Source organism: Ictalurus furcatus, chromosome 10 (assembly GCF_023375685.1).
Source record: "Ictalurus furcatus strain D&B chromosome 10, Billie_1.0, whole genome shotgun sequence".
Lineage (NCBI taxonomy): Eukaryota > Metazoa > Chordata > Actinopteri > Siluriformes > Ictaluridae > Ictalurus > Ictalurus furcatus.
The window spans coordinates 30,075,709-30,093,507 of NC_071264.1; the positions used below are offsets into that span (position 1 = coordinate 30,075,709).

The 17,799-nt window shown below is 41.9% G+C and overlaps 1 protein-coding gene across 1 annotated transcript in view; it reads left to right on the forward strand.

Annotated features, from left to right (window-relative positions):
• The window catches only part of plekha7b (pleckstrin homology domain containing, family A member 7b), a 144,245-nt gene that overhangs the window by 49,222 nt on the left and 77,224 nt on the right, over nt 1-17,799 (forward strand). The window contains exon 4 of the mRNA XM_053634731.1: nt 10,482-10,565. Within this exon, the coding sequence (XP_053490706.1) occupies nt 10,482-10,565 (84 nt within the window). The remainder of the gene's footprint in view (nt 1-10,481; nt 10,566-17,799) is intronic.

Sequence of the window (17,799 nt, forward strand, 5' to 3'; positions counted from 1 at the left end):
ATTTGCTTCAAGACTTGTCTGTTCCTATACTTTCGCTCGCCTAAGAATCGTCTGGTCTGATACGAAAGGTGCCATGACCTAAGCTGTTTACCACGTCTAGCTGTAAATACCAGGAAACGAAAGCCGAAATCCTAAACTCCTGTCTCATCTAAAGCTTTTGATCTCAAACCCAAATGTCTTCACATGGTCTTGCCCTTCCAGTACTTTTGGAGGGGACTGTATATGAAATACTGATATATTTTGTCAGTGGGAGCGTCACAGGATCTTTCTAAAAAAATCAAAACGGTTCCCTAGGTATGCGAGTCGACTCAGTGTTCAGTGAGTCGACTCCTTAACGAGTCTCTGCAGCGTCTGAGGGACGCATTTCAGCTGGATCGAGTCAGTGTGTCCCGGTTCTTTGCCATGGTGAGCTGTACAGCTCACTCAGGAAACAGAAAGGGGGGAAAGGGCAAGGCGATGATGTCATGTGGTGTGATAAAGAGAACGTTACCGATGGGAAAAGAGCAGTCTCTACTGGTGGATGCATCGATTGTTCATAAACAGACGCTTGGAAAAAAAAAAACCAGGATAAAGTATGTGAGACGTTTACTAGAAACTGAATAGTGTTGATTTTAAGAGATTGTGTTTTGAGAATGAGTAAGTCACTCGAAAGCGCAGAATAATAAAATGAATAATACACCCTGCCCCGCCCTGCCTGGCTGCTCGGCAGATTCGATCTTTAAATGAGATGCTTCAGCAGATATCTGATCGTGGTTTAAAAGTTGATTACAGACACCCTGTGATTAATAATGGAGCTTTAATTTACTGGATTTTTATTAACCAATTATAATATGCAAATTTAGACATTTCCCTTATGAGTACTGATTGGAAGCTAATTACAATTAACTATACTACAAACCTTCAGAGAACCCTTTAAGAACCATCGTAGGTTCTAAGAGCGTACCAAGTACAAATATTGCTAAATGTTAAACTCCTGACAAGTTCTAGGTATTAAGAAGAAAATAATCAGCACCATCAGGAAATTTTCATTGAAACTGTTCTCACGTTACTCTTGAATACTTTACTAGATTAAAGTGCACCTATTATGGTTTTTCAAATATTACCGTTCACGTAGTGTGTTATACGGCCGTCTGGGTCTGCAAAGTTTCAATAATCAAAGCGCACGACAAGCGGAGTTATCGACTCCCAAAAGAAAGAACCGATTCTGAACAGCTGCAACGACTCGTTAGTGATTCCAGACTTTACTTCCTGTACTAACTTACGTAGGTTTGTAACAAAAAGCCCCGCCTCTGATCTTCATCGACTGCTCGCTGACAGCGGTAGACCAATCACGACGGACTGGGACGTCTGACCAATCAGAGCAGAGTATGCTCTCTGAAAGGAGGAGTTTAGAACGAATCCTTTAGAACGAATCGTTTAACGAGTCGTTTGTGACACTGGGGGGAAAAAAGGTAACGCTGCAGTTTAAACGATGAGCACGTTAAAGTGTTCTTAGACCTCGGATGCGTGTAAATCTATTCTGTGAGAGCTTTAAAACAAAACTAGGCACGTTTCGAATCCATAATAGGTGCGCTTTAAGATTTTTGACTTTGTTTGGCAATGTTCAGTCGAGTAGATTTTTTGTTTGTTGCATTTTTTAGGTGGACATCCTTATTATTTTATCCTTATTATTTATTTATTCATTTACACTGATAGAAGCGTTATTTATGAATTCACGGCAGTATGATGTAGTTCTATTTGAAAAAATAAATAAATAAATGAAGGAATGAATCCGAAAACACACACTAAACTATGATCACGCAATCAAGTCGAAACAGTTTCAGAGGTCCATAACCGTCGGCGCATGTAGTTAGATATCAGGCTAAATATTTGCTCTGGAGGTGAATAAATAACAGCGTGTCACGTGGAGTTATCTCTGCTGCACCGATGAGGTCATTCCCTCAGGGTGTTTACGAGCTAAAACCTGCACAATGGCCCCGCGAGCCGGCGTGACACACGTATGAGACGTGAAGTTCACATCAGGTGGGTTGAGTTTCAAACTGAGGTTGCGGTTAAATTCTTTAGTCGTGTCTCAGATTACATAGGAAGTTCCTCTGAAACAGAACGCGGTGTGATGGTGTCGGATATCTCGTCTGGCAGAATAGTTCACAAGGAGAACTTCTTTTTTTTTTTTCTCCCACGTTGAAACCTGAAAAGCGGCATAACAGCGAGGCGTGCAGGAGGAAACGCGGACCCGGCGATATGAATAGCGGGTAGTAAATGAATAGTAAGAATAGCCGAGGTCTTTTGGGAGCTCAAGTGATGTAAGGTGGAAAGTTTGCAGACTGGAGCGATATGATAGGACGTCTGTGTGTGTGTGTGTGTGTGTGTGTGTGTGTGTGTGTGTGTGCCGGGGAGGTGCGAGTCCAAGTGAAACACACAGTGTTTTTTGGGATTAGTACTTCCTCTCTCAGTTGAGGTTCTGCCTCCTGATCGACCTCGTCGCTGCCGGGCTGAGGAGGTTGTGGAGGTTGTGGAGGAGGATCTGATAAGCTCCAGCTGTGACACGCTAGATCTGAGATCTCTTTGTTCAGATACTTCAGAGCGACTCTGGGTTTCGGATCCATCATTCCGCCGAGATTTCGTTTGTCCCACCAGCATCTGGAGGATCAGCTACACCTTCAGAATGAGGAGGAGGAAGTAGATAATCAACTCTTCCTCGCGCAGGTGAGACGAGAGCAGGATAGTGGAGGAGACGGAGAAGGTCGGAGAAGAACATGTAAATCTTTCACGAGTTTTTATTCCGCTGACTCTACTCAAGGGAAAGCTCAAATACAGCTCCAGATTCCTCAGTCCAGCAGCCCGAGCTCTTCTGAGGAGAAAGTAGTTCATGCGTACTCAAAAAAAAAAAGGAAAAAAAAAAAAAAAAAAGTTGCTAGGTGTTACAGATGTCAAATAGAGGTCATTTGCATATTCGTCGACTCGCCGTGATCGTTTGCATGTCGAAATGCAGCGCAGGAAGAAGAATGCTTTACTTTTTAAAATGGATTTTTTTTATAGGAAGCAGTCATCTTCGGTCACTGCGCCACAGATTTACGAAATTCTCATTGAACCGTTTCAGTATTTTAAAGAATGCACGTGAGCTGGAGGGCCGTATCGAGTGCAGGACAGTCGCTAGGGTAATAAAGGGGTCTGCGGTCACCAAATCTAACCACAGAGGCGACACTGGACTCAGTTTAAAGCAGAAACGTATCAAATCTTAAATGATAAACGTGTGAACGGCTTTCTCCAACATGAGCTCACGTTAGCTAGCACGATCGAAACTAGCTCAGCACTAATACGTAGCGTTTGGTTATGGTTTTTCAGATATTACCTTTCACGTAGCTGTGTGTCATACGGCTGTTTGCGAATGTAAAAAAAAAGACATCTGCAAAGAGTTCTCGACTCTGAGGCGGTCTAAAAGTGTGCTGAAAAGCCACCGCTTTACAAATACAGCGCTACCTCCACTGATATTGGCGCCCTTTTATGCTGAATATGAGCAAAGAAGGCTGTGAAAATTTGTATTTATTGTTGAACTCTTTTTGATCTTTTTGTTAAAAAAAAATTCACAAAAATACCCCGCTCTCATGGACGGAAGCGCTGGACTTAACCCTGTTCCTCACTCGAGCCCATATCACGCAAGGAAATCCAGGAGGAAAAAAAAAAGGTCCGGATCGTGCGTAACTGACACACGCCTTTGTTTTACTCGGACTCCGCCCCCAGGCACGTACCTTCCCAATGGCGCTTTAATCTGTAGTTATGTAATTTCGGGTTTAAAAACGATAAATCTTCAGTGTGTGCACGTTACTCGACTCTCGGCGAGTAAAAGTATTAAATGAAATAAAAACAGCAATAAAGAAATCTTTAATTTCCCACCTCTGCTTTTTTTTTTTGGTTTTTTTTTTAAAAATCTTTTTTTTTTTCGAATCCATTGCCGAGAGGTTAGACGTCTGTGTTAAGCATTTACGAGCACAATCGGGGAATAATTCCGGCCGTTTGATAAGGAGTCACCCGTGCACCTTTTCGTCTGCCGTGCCACGCCGCTAACCGAACCTGGAACCTCGGATTTTCTCCCTTCAGCCTCCAGGAAACTCTCCGATCTCGTGGATTTCACCTCGTTTGATCGTCAGGACGGATTTATCCTATACTGCGCGAGCGAAGCCATGAAGCGTACAGAGCGGTCTTAATCAGATACGATGGATCTTATTGCGTTTCTTGACGATTTCGACTCTCTGGGCTGTGTTCGGCGTTTATAAAAAAACGGAACAACGTGGAAAGATGTTTTCGATTGCAGCTCCTACACGGAAGCTCGTGTGGAGGTCGTGGAGCGTGAGCGTGGCGTAATTACACAGCTGCTGTTTACAGCCACGTCTGTTAAGTGGTCTTTAATCAGAGGTGAAGTCTGAGATCGAGGACGTGGGAACAGCAGCGTGTTCTTACACACTGTAAGGACGTGTGTTTTTTTTTTTCCGTGAGTTGCAGCCAAAAATGCCCGATTTTACTGCGTTTCATTTATTTCTTCAAAATTTACCATTTTTATTTGTTTTCTCTGCTTTATTTATTTATTTATTTATTTATTTATTTGCAGAAAACGCGATCGCACGGTCTTTCACAGCGATGTTTGTTGGTAAACGAGAACTTTCAGCTGAACGCACGTGAACCGGAGAGCGCTTTATCTGAACGAGCGTCGCGATGACGTCACGTGACACGCCTCGGCCCGGATCTGCGGAAAATCCGCGGAGTACCTTTGGGGAAAGGTTCTCGTAATACTTAAGTACGCTAAATAAGCACACTTTAATAAAACGACTCATCGAGAGTCGGTTTATGGGCTCCGTGGATCAATTTTACGTTTTATTTTCTTCATGTACAGTTTTAGCCATTAGGGTGTAAACTGTAATAAAAAAGTTTTCAAAAACTCCAGCGTGTATAAAAAAAAACAACAAAAAAACAAAACCCAGCGTTAATACCAGATCGTGCGGGAATGCGCTAGTCACGTGATCGACTACGCTGTTGTCTTTTGTCAGAATAAAATAACAGTGTGTGTGTGTGTGTGTGTGTGTGTGATGACAGATGTCATGTTTGTGCACCCAGTGCTTTGTGATTGTTGGGTTCTTGAAAGCGATTTAAAGCTAGATTGCTCTTAATGGCATGTTTGAAAGTCTCAAGCGTATTCATTTTCCTGGAAGGGTTTATTAACAGAGCTTAGCATAAAAAGTGTTTATGTAACGTCTGTGCGCAAAAAACCCCCCAAAAAAACAAAACAAACCCCGCCACGTGTAGACTGAGCCAAAACCAAAAAAAGAAGAATATTTTGACCAGCGTGCGCGGTGTTCCCGTGAAGCCACGGTTTGCTGGAGAGACGAACCGAGCAGCGCCCGTCTTTGCTCGCTAGCGACGATAACGAGTCGCTTTTCCTTTCGCGCTCGGCGTCAGACCTGCGGGACGAGCCGCGTTTCTCTTCAGACCGGTCCACGTGTCTCGGCTTCTCCAGAAAGGCCTGATGGATTCCGTGACAAATAGTTCAGAAGTAATGTGGCGCCCAAACAAAAGGGCAGGACGGCCCGGTCTGGCTCGTTATTAAGAACGCTGGCGGACGAGAGAAAAAGACGAGCGCTGTTTACTGAATTATACACACAGCTTTCAGGAGATATGCCCAGGACAGACAGAGAGAAAGGTAATGCTTTCGTTTAGCCATATAATCTAGATTTGTGTATAATAATAATAATAATAATAATAATAATTTTTCTTAAACAACAGCGTTTACAGAAATCTGGATCTAGATTTAGATCCTTAATGAGCGAGACATTTCACGTGCTAGTCAAGACAGCTAATGTTAGACATGTTTGGCTGTTAGCGGTGGCAGGAGGACATAGGGGCGGAGTCTAATTAGCATATTCATACATATCGATTGTTTCTAGTATTTTTAACGAGGCTAATGGCGAAGAGCAGCGCTCACCAACCTTCTTCCTTGAGATCTACCTTCCTGAGATCTCCAACCGAAATCTATCACACCCCTTTTAGTCGATGGAGATCTTCTTACGGCGACGGTTAGACGGTCAGGTGGGCACCGTTCTTTTCGGAGCTAAAGTCTTCAGGAAGGTAGAGGTACAGGCGCAGAACGAATCCAAATCACGTCACCAACCCGCGGAAACCGTTCCGGTTGCGAATCGGCCGCGTGACGAAGACGAGTCGGAGGCTGATGCGTACACGAGAGAGAAAACGATGCTGCGATGAAGCGCCTGCTCAGAAGGTGTGCTGATGATCATCTCAGGATTTATAGGACTGTGCAGACGTCTTAGGCGCAGCCCTTTTGTTTTTTTTTACTACAAACTTTATTTTTTTTTAGGAGCGAGTACAAATGACATCTTAGAAAGTGAAAAATATCCTTGAATATAGTCGAACGCGTCTAGTATTTCCTGCTACACGATTACAACAGACCACGTGTAAGATTACTAAAACCTATTTCTAGACGTTTGTACTAACTCCGGGCTTGTTCTTTCATACAAAATGAAATTTTACAGAAACAAATGTTTGTACGTCAGTAAAGAAAGCAGCGTATTACGATATAAGAGGCACTTTACAGACAGAAACCACCGTGATGAAGGTCGTTGGGTTTCGCTGCAGAAATAAAAAGCGAGTGCGACAGTCTCCAGAAGTCTCCAGAAGAACCGTGACTGGTTCTGCAAGACGCTCGGTATCACTTACGGCTCATTTCCTTATAAAACAAACGACTCTTTCTGAGCAAACCTTTCGCAGAACCTGTTCTCTCTACGCCGATGATCAACGATTATATTCAGAGCCATAACGATATCGAACGGTTCCGTAAAACACCGAGAACACGGTTCTGGATTGTTCCAGCAGATCATTTGATTCAGTGTCGACTCCCGAACGACTCATCGACTTTTTTTCTCTTTTTTTTCTCTCTCTCTCTCTTTTTTTTTTTTGTCGAGCTACATTACTTTCGCTTTGGGTTTTTATCACGTTGCTAAATCAGCAAGGCCGTCCGAACGCGCATGTACAAATAGAGTACGGTGACTCGTTCATGAACGACACGTCAGCGTCTCACTCTCTCAGCTGAATCGCATTCGTGCGATTCAAATACTGTCGATGTAGTGAATCCGAGGCGGTCTGGGAAAACCCCATCAGGTGTCGCTACTGAATTCTGAGTTCTGGAAAGCATTCACGCAAAACCTTTCACAGGAATCCGAACAGTCACTTTACAGCGGCAAATTCAGAACGTCGACGAACGGACGTTTCTTTAGATGCTAATAAAAAATACAGACTGAGATTTATCCGTTCCGAAAGTCAACACGCACGCGCGTTAGCAAACGTTTATTTACAGCGTGTTCGTAAATGTTACTGACGTTCTGATCTCTTTAAGTGTACAGTCACGCCCTCCCTTTTTAATCGGAGTGAAGGAAGGTGTTTCCTCGTGCGTGTCCTCGTGTGTGTCAGACGAAACCTCGCGTCAGGGTGAAATCATGCTGGAGGACAAAACAGACCCGGTGTTATCAGTGTCAGGTTCTTCTTGACTGTGTGAGATAATGCAGTGATGCACATTCCTGTGTGAATGACGGACTATTTACAGACCGGTACACTCGGTCATGCAGTGCCACGGGGAGTGTTTGACAGCCCCGTTTCCATGGTGACAGGGGAGGCGGGGTGTGAGATAAGGAAGGGCTGTTGTGTTTGGGATGTTTTTCTCGTCATGCTTCATGTACAGCTGATTAAGGCAGAAACGTGTGTGTGTGTGTGTGTGTGTGTGTGTGTGTGAACAGTTTGAAAGAAAGAAATGACTTTGTACTGGAAATCCCTCCCCATGTATACGAGTCAAAGAAGGTTCCTGAACTTTGAAGATTTTTGCATTGTGTGAAGAAGTCGGCGTTTAAAGGGTTAAAGTTCTGAAAACAGATGAATGTTGGGTAATTCTGATCAGACCTGACGCTGGGGGAAAGAATCGAAGTCGGTGAAAGTGGAAAACGATATTATTATATAATATTTCTCTGACGGATTTTGGACGTGGACATGCTTGTCCTCTATGGACCTACGTGTAACACACACAAGGGTTAATTAATCACCGAAACAGGATATCAGCATCGAGGACCTCAACACGTCCTCGCTTTGCCGATGAAGTAAACGCAGCGCCGTACACAGCGTCTGCGCTGACGTTTAAAGATGTTTTTTCGTCATCCGGCGTCATTTTTTAAAAAAAATCAAATTTCTACCAAGTATGAGCTAAAGAACGTGTAGGGTTCACTCGTCACTCTTATCGTCTTTAGTCGGTCAAAATGACGTTCCGCAGATTCACTCCGTTCTCACGGTCACTAAATCCAGCCGTCTCTTCCACACAAACAGAGCTGGGTCTATTTTAAATCCCTAGCCATGTTCTTATCTACGCTAAGAGCGTCTGGCTCTTCAGCGTGACGTGTGAGGAACATTGTGCAGCGGAGTCTGAAGTGTATCTGAGTGACTCTTGACCTCGCACCTCAATTATCACCTACACGGAGCTGGAACTCTGGGAACTCGGTTATGAGTGAGACCTGAAGGTCTGAGTTCTGCTCTACATCAGTAAAAAAAAAAAACACACAAACATTCAGTCTTTAACCTTTCTGCCTGGACAAAAACACACACACACACACACACACACACACATAAAATCTTCAGTACCACATACAGTACAAGCCACAACTCTGATATCCACTCACACACACACACACACACATAAAATCTTCAGTACACACACACACACACACACACACACACATCTGCATCATTTAATCAGCCGGTCCGCGGCGCTCCATAATTCAGCAGAATCGGAAAAAAGGAAAAGCGTGGATTTTCCCCAGAGGCTAAACCTGAGTTTATAAAATATTACACCTTTCAGAGAAATGTTTTGAAACCTCGTCGACGAAATAAAAGCAGATAAACACAGAATCTAATAATACGCCTAACCCTAACCCTAACCCTTGTGAACCTCGTTTAAAATAGATTTATGAAAGCAAATGGTGAAGTATTAAAATTCCAATAAAAATACACACCTGTTGCAGAAATTCAATGCCGTTTCATTAACACAGAACAGATGATAAAAGAAATAAATAAATAAATAAACGAACGAAAAAGACATAAATGTCCATGAGGACGCACGAGGGTTAATGAATTTTATTTCATTTTTCTTTTTTTCGCACGTAAGCGAAATACCGTTTCTTTTTTTTCTCCCGTTTTGCAGATTTGCTTTAACGAGTATGCGATATTTTGGTGTTTCTACTTAAAAGTCTACAATAGTGAGTGAATTCCACACAAACCGATCGATTCATGACCATCGGCGTGATTACCGGCAGCCTGAAAGTCACGTCAGGAGCAGAGATTGTGCGTAAAAGAACACGACTGAAGGGCAGGTATTACATTTGTAAAGAGTGTTTTATTCTCTTATCCTACAGCGACTTGCCAAGAATGACGTAAAATGAATCATTTAAAAAACCATCATTAATGAAAGAGAGAGACCGAAGGGCAGGTATTAAATTTGTGGACGGACGTTTCTACTCTTCAAAGACAAAACAGTAGTAGTGATAATAAAATAATTAAAAAATTGTGTTGTTATTGATATCGTTATGAACCCACATACGTTCAAGCAGTGCTGGATGAAGCGTATTATATTCATTAAATTCGGTATTTCATGTTAAACGCAATACTATAAATAGTAGCATAGAATTAACTTGTCATTTTAACAGTAACATGGTACGTTAACACGCAAATGCATGACACTGGTTTCTATTTTACTGGTTGGTGGGATGTTCAGTGTGTAGTGGTTAATCAGTGTTAATAATTCAGTTTATTTGCCTTGTAATAATAATAAAATAATTGGTTGGTTATTTTGTTAATGTTACTGATGGTCTAGGAATGCTCAATTTGTGAAATTCACCTTCCAAGCGTCGCTAGTTTTTATTCTGTTTTTTATTACGCGTGTATTAGTTCCACGCCATTAAGCATAAGCCTCTGGAAAAACTTCTCCCTCGTTTTGTTTATTTTTCCCTCCGTGCAACTGCTCTAGAAGTGTATTTAAGTGTTAAAAATGCCACATTGACGTGATCTTGAATTAAAATGATATCATTTCTGTGTGTGTGTGTGTGTGTGTGTGTGTGTGTGGTCTCGAAAACCTCGTCTCGGTCTTAATGGCCTAGTTGATGCAACGGCCGACTCCCATATAATTAAAATCAATAAAGTTCCAGTGCTGCTGGTGAGTTTTTGTCCTGAGCTCGGCACTCTGTGCGCGCTAGCGTGAGCCGGGGTTTGGCCTCGGGCCCGTTCCACATTCTGCACCGTGCTGGGAAACTCATCCGCTCTCTCGGTGTGTTCCTGTAGAATGCATGACCGCCGCGTGCTAACGAATAATGCCAGATCGCTCATGTCGTTTCTCTTCTCGTATTGTTCCTGATGGTCTCTCTGTCGTCTCTCCTCTCGTTCAGCCACAACCAGAGAACCACGGCGTTCCGGCATCCCGTGACGGGTCAGATCTCTCCGGAGAACACGGATTTCTTCGTGCAGGAACTGTGAGTGTCTCATCTCAATCTCATATTTCACAAAGCGCTCCGTGACGACGCGGAGTCACTGTCGAAGTTGATTTATTTTCATTTAAAAGCAATGTCCCGAAGTGTTTTATTCCTCTTATACCCCAGGAATTCACCAATGATCGCAATTTTTTCCTTCATTCAACAACAGCAAGTGGTTTTTACTTAGAACGTAGCTTGTCATGTTACTAGTGGAGCGTCTCTACCGTTAAAGTCTGTAAATGAGCTGTTACTATAGAAACGATAACATATTAGAACGTTAACGTTACCGTGCCAGATTAATTTATTCATGACTTTTTTTTTTTTCCATTCGCGCCCACACGCTCGGCTTTTAATACAGTCCTATAAAATTTACCGCCTGCATTATTCTGTATCGTTACCGTGGGAAATGGATTTATGGTAATGAGCCAAGTTTTTGCTCACACGCCTCTTTTAGCGTTCGGCTTTTTAGACACTGTAAATCAGCCTGGAATGTCCAGACGTTATGACCGTAATGGCTATTACTTCTCCTCTACCGGAGCGTGGGGGTTGGTTGGGGGGGATGTACCCCTGCGAACTGCAGAAAAGATGCTGATGTAGTGACATGCTGTGTGGAGGATTGTGTATTTTACATGAGGAATATCACATTGATTTGGTCGCATGTCCCTCGCATGTCGGTTGTAGTCAAGTCATTTCAACCATATACGAAAACAGCGTTCCTCCAGGACCACGGTGCTACGTAAAACAACGCACTAACCGCTAAATAAGACCTGCACATCCCTACAAAATGTGCACGTGCGAACGTGTGCAAACACCACAGTACAGTACAGTAACTAGTAAAACAGGTCAGTGGGTACAGTAAGCGGAGTGTAGTGTTAAACAGTACTGTAAGTTAAATAGTTCCCTCCCCATGGCTTTTTCTAAACACCTGAGGCACACCCACAAACGCATCGCTCTTTCAGAATTTAGTAATGAAATAGTCGTTATACCTAATGTCCTTCTCCTGCTCCAGATAAACCCGAGAACTTCAAAACTTTTATACGAATTCGCTCGGAGAGACGCCTCCGAGCCCGATCGACGCGTCTCATTAGGAGCGGCGTTTGAGAAAGGAGTGAGCTAAGAGCTGGAGTGGACGTGTGACACGGTCACGGTGCGAACTTTTGCATTCCGGTGGTCGCAGGACGCAGTTAAAGCTCTCGCAGCGAGGGACTGAGCTTTTCTTCTTCTTCACTTCTCGTCCATTGAGCTTTTTAGCAGGAAAAATGTGCAGCAGCGGGAGATTTTTGGCTTGTAAAAGAGATGCTGAGTGTCGGGGTGTTAGGATGTGTTTCTGTTAGGAATTTATGGATTTCGAAATCATTAAATAAGGAATTTTTTTTATTTTTTTATTCGTGTTAGTGATCAAAACGAAATTCATGGGTCTAGATTTCTGTTCCTCAAGCTTTATTATTTGTTCCACTGCAGGTGCTGAAGAATATACTTTAAGATAAACAACTGAATAATTATGGAACAGCACGTTATTTCGTTTGCTGTTTTCATCTTTATTTATGATATCTGCAGTTCAGTTGCTTCGGTCCTTTTGTTTGTTTTTTTTTGTGCTTGAATTCCGTGAGGTGTGTGGTGTTTGTTAGGAACTTTTTTCCTTATTTTTCTTTGTATTATTCAAAAATGTTTAATCCTTTCTAAAAACACACTAGAGAACAAAGAACACAAGGCGTAAAAACACCAAATTATGCAGAATGAGACATTTTAATTCTTTATAACATCGTAAATGACGCACTTATATAGCGCTTTTATCCAAAGCGCTTTACACTGTGTCTCATTCACCCATTCACACACACACACACACACACCAGTGGTAGCAGAGCTGCCATGCAAGGCGCTAACTTGCCATCGAGAGCAACTTGGGGTTCAGCGTCTTGCCCGAGGACACTTCGGCACGTGGAGTCACGTGGGCCGGGAATCGAACCGCCAACCCTACGATTAGTGGACGACCCGCTCTACCACCTGATCCACAGATCCTTATTTGGTGTCAGTGTGAACGAGTGTACAGACACCGCTGCGGCTTTAATTTTGGCCATATTTGCGGTTTAGTGCTTGGACCCCTGTGATCGCTGCTTGTGGCTTTATATTATCATATTCTTGTAACAGAACAAACTGTAAAAAACAAACCGTGAATGTAAAATGTGTTAATATTAATATATTAATAGTGAAACAATCAAAACGATATCAGTTCAAAAGTTTGCATCCCCCTTGTATGTCTACATTAAAAAAAGAAAATTGTTGTAAATTTTGTGTTGTTTACTTGTTACAGGAGACCGGCACATTGTATTTATAAAATCTTTCAATGATAATTTACTTCTTAATTAATTTGTTTGAAAAGCTAGACTTTTCCACGCAAATACAACACGGTGCAAAGTAAAATAAAGCTTTCAACTGAACTCGCTCTGGTTTTTTTTTTTTTTGCCTGACGTTCCTCCTGTTTCCGATGTATTGCTGGAAAGTAAAACCTCGCCCAGCAGCTGCTCATCTGTGGAAACGCCCGAGTCTGTGTCAGCCTTCCTGACACATGGGGTGTGTGGGGGTTCAAGTTCTCCTTTTAAAAACCGATCTAGATTTGGAAAGGCAGTGTTCAAAAGCACATTTACACACATGCATGTTTCTCTGTCTTTGTGAGGACCTTCCACTGACATAATGACACTGTACTGTGTGATATACTGTGATGGCTAGTTAATGCTATGCTACATCTAAATCTCTAAATGTCTCAACTGAATCTCTGTAACCAGAAGGAAATTTGTTTTTTTAAATCAAAGCTGTAAAAACATTTTTGTGAGGACGTGGCGATTGTGAGGTCGGTTAACGTTGTCCTGTTCTTATGAGGGCCTTTGGCATTTTTGGACACACACACACACACACACACACACACACACACACACACACACACAGACATGCTGACACAACCATTTGGTATGAATGTGGAGGTGGGGTGGTTATCGCACAAGCCTCTCGGATTTCACTAAAAAGCAGAAAACGTTCTGCTTAGATCCCGGGCTGTAAACATGGATAAGGATATGGATTAGGATTAGGATATGGATTAAGGATAGGGATATGGATAGGGATATGGATAAGGATTAAGGATGTGGATTAAGGATATGGATATGGATAAGGATAGGGATTAAGGATAAGGATATGGATATGGATTAGGATATGGATAAGGATAGGGATATGGATTAAGGATAAGGATAAGGATAGGGATATGGATTAAGGATATGGATATGGATAAGGATAGGGATATGGATTAAGGATAAGGATAGGGATATCGATATGGATTAGGATATGGATAAGGATAGGGATATGGATTAAGGATAAGGATAGGGATATGGATTAGGATATGGATAAGGATAGGGATATGGATTAAGGATAAGGATATGGATATGGATTAGGATATGGATAAGGATAGGGATATGGATTAAGGATAAGGATAGGGATATGGATTAGGATATGGATAAGGATAGGGATATGGATTAAGGATAAGGATATGGATATGGATTAGGATATGGATAAGGATAGGGATATGGATTAAGGATATGGATATGGATAAGGATAGGGATATGGATTAAGGATATGGATATGGATAAGGATATGGATATGGATAAGGATTAAGGATATGGATTAAGGATATGGATTAAGGATATGGATAAGGATTAAGGATATGAATTATGGATAAGGATAGGGATATGGATTAAGGATAAGGATAGGGATAAGGATATGGATATGGATAAGGATTAAGGATATGGATTAAGGATATGGATAAGGATTAAGGATATGAATTATGGATATGGATAAGGATATGGATATGGATTAAGGATAAGAATAGGGATAAGGATATGGATATGGATAAGGATTAAGGATATGGATTAAGGATATGGATATGGATAAGCATATGGATTAAGGATATGGATTAAGGATAAGGATAGGGATATGGATTAAGGATATGGATAAGGATATGGATATGGATATGGATAAGGATTAAGGATATGGATTAGGATATGGATAAGGATATGGATAAGGATATGGATAAGGATATGGATATAGATATAGATAAGGATATGGACAAGGATATGTATAAGGATATGGATATGGATAAGTATTAAGGATATGGATATGGATTATGGATATGGATATGGACAAGGATATGGACAAGGATATGGATAAGGATATGGATATGGATAAGGATATGGATTAAGGATATGGATAAGGATATGGATATGGATAAGGATATGGATTAAGGATATGGATAAGGATATGGATTAAGGATATGGATAAGGATATGGATATGGATAAGGATATGTATAGGGATATGGTTTAAGGATATGGATATGGATGCAAAATTCAGTATTTCGATACCTCGTAAAATCTGCTTTTGGAGAATTCGGAGTCCTAACCAGATACAGATACAGATAGTGAGATTGCATTAAACCCTAATAATCTGAAAATGGAGAGTGCTTTTAAATACATCATAGTTTTCACCATATTTTAATTTGGTTGTTATTATTATTATTATTATTAGTAGTAGTAGTAGTCAAGATTCTAGATTTAGTTGATAAAAATTGTAGCTGTTTAGTCTATTTTTCCCCCCCCTAAAATTTCACGTAATAATTTCATACACTTTATCAGCTTGAATCTTTACACGGAACAGCGGATTATTTCAGAAATCAAAACCATGTAACGGTTATGGGCTAAGTCGCATCTTTCTTCTTTTGACACAAAATATGAGAAGCATGCGAGTTTGTTTTACCTGAGCATAAATATCAGGTGTAAATCACGTCCTTCTGATTAAATCAGCGGCTCATTTTGATCGAAACGTACTTTAGCGTCCGCTATAAAAAAAAAAGCAGCGTCTGATTAAAAGAAGCGCAGCTGTTTATTTTCCTTTCTTGTTTTTCTTTTTCCTAAGACGTTTGCACATGCCTACGCAAAGCCAGTGTGCGATTGTACGACTGCCATCACACCCAAATTACACCCCTGTGTGCGAGCAGGATCTAATCATCTGTCTCGGATCTAATCAGTGTCTCGGCCTGCTTCCGTCCGTCTCGTTCTCCCTGGGAGTCTGATTTAGAAAAGAGATGCAGATAAACAAATAGAGAAACGGGAAATAAAAAGTTGGATAGGGAACAGAAAGAAAGAAAAGGAAGAGTCGTGAGAGAGAGGAAGTTGAGTGCGGTGAGGAGAACAACCTTCGAGCTTCCTGATGTTGCGATGTTTGTCGCTGGACCCGGACTCGGCCCTCACGTTCCACAGGAAGAACCGTTAATGCTGACCTTTTATGTGGAGGAAGAACAATGAGAGGTGTGTGTGTGTGTGTGTGTGTGTGTGTGTGGTTTATCTCAGTCACTGTCCCATAAGCATGCACTGCTCAGAAAATGAAAGCATCAGCTTGTTGTGGTGTTTTGAAATCTGCTTAACTGGGTGAGTTCCAGCTGTTCATGTTGTGTTTTTCTTTGGAATTTTATTTTTGTGCTTTCATTTTTGCTCACCATCTTCCTGTGTGTGTGTGTGTGTGTTTACTAATAGTTAAATCTATACATCATACTGTATAGGTGATGGTTTAGCTCTAAGAAGATGACAAAAATTCCCTTTTCTCGGTTTTTCACGAATTTTTTTTTTAACTTCCATTGTTTATTGTATATTTTAAAATCAAGTAGGGTTTAGCGTTCACTGTTAGGGGATGACAAATTCATTGTTTCTCATGAATTTTCTGACTTCCAAGCGCTACAGATCTCATTAAAGCCGCCGTATGTAAGTTTTTGGGATTTGAAATGTCGCCCTCTCTGGTGGAAAAACGCTACTGCAAGCTGCTCATGAAAGTAACACGGGTCAGACGTGTTGGACTTCGGTGTCCCAATCCGCAGACTGCGCACTAAGCAGTGTGCCTAAATAGCATTGACGTCATCGGTATACTGACGTACTATTTAAAACCGTTATCGCCGTATTGTCCCGGTTACTGAGTATCGAGTACACGAGCGAACCTCGCGGTCGAAGCCCGGCTCGTCTTTAAACCCGCACACCTCTTCGCTTTCGGCGTGTGTAGTTTTATTAACCGATTCATGTCGTTTTGTTTTCTTTTCTCCGGGTTGTTTTTTTAAAAACTAGCTACCATCGGCTGTTTGGTAAAGGGAGCTTCTTTTCAGAGAAGCAAAGTTGATGATGATGAGGATGAAGAATTAGGTTTCTGAGCTGCCAGCGGAACGCATAGTGGAATGACGTGATATTATCGCGTGCCGCTCGTTCCCAGATTACTCTACGCACATTAACCAAGCATGGCAGATACATTTTTATTATTATTATTTTTTTTTAGATTGACAAATTAGCTTGTACAACGCTGCTAATAGCACGCTGAGTGGAAAATAAGGTTGCGTAACGTCTGTTATGGACAGATAAAATCATTCGGTCCAGACGACACACCGCAGTACGTCACATACATCAAGACAGATCTGTGTAGAATAATCCAAGCACTTTAGCTAGCAGGTTTTAACCGAGTTCATTAAGTCAGCAACCGAAACATGAGACTCTGTGGCACACTGCGTGGTCTAATTGACCCGCTGCTGGATTTATGATTTGTCCACCGCGGTGTAAACAGAACTTTTGCACTGTAGTCAGAAACGGGCAGGGCGTCAATAAGGGTGGAACTGTGACCATCACTGGAGTGTAAAGTGCAATCGTTGTATATTTTCTGCGCTACATATTGATATGTGGTTAACACACACACACACACACACACACACACGCGCGCACGCGCTGACACACTGCCGGGACATTCTGAATAACCCTGACACATAGAGCACACTTTCAAATAACTTCACACACTCAGCAAAGCGTAGGTGTTCCAGTCACTTCCTGTTAGGTGAAATGACACGGACGATAAAATGATTTATTATTTATTATTTATATTTTATATTTAAGCTGCAGCTGCTCACTTGCTGCAAGCAGACTAGCTAGAAAGCAGACTAAAAGTAGAAAAGACCAAAATAAAAAGCTGTGTGAATAAAAGTCCCACAGGTGTGTGTTAGAGTGCTGGAGTGTTTGGAGCGCTCGCGATGACGTGACCTCTGGGTTTGTGCGTTCCCAGAATGCCGCTCGGTTTCAGCAGCGATCCTGATATAACCCTGTTAATACCACGCTGCCGCCGCGAACGTCAGCGATGCGAGAGGTCGGAAACGGAGCGCGTGAAGAGCGC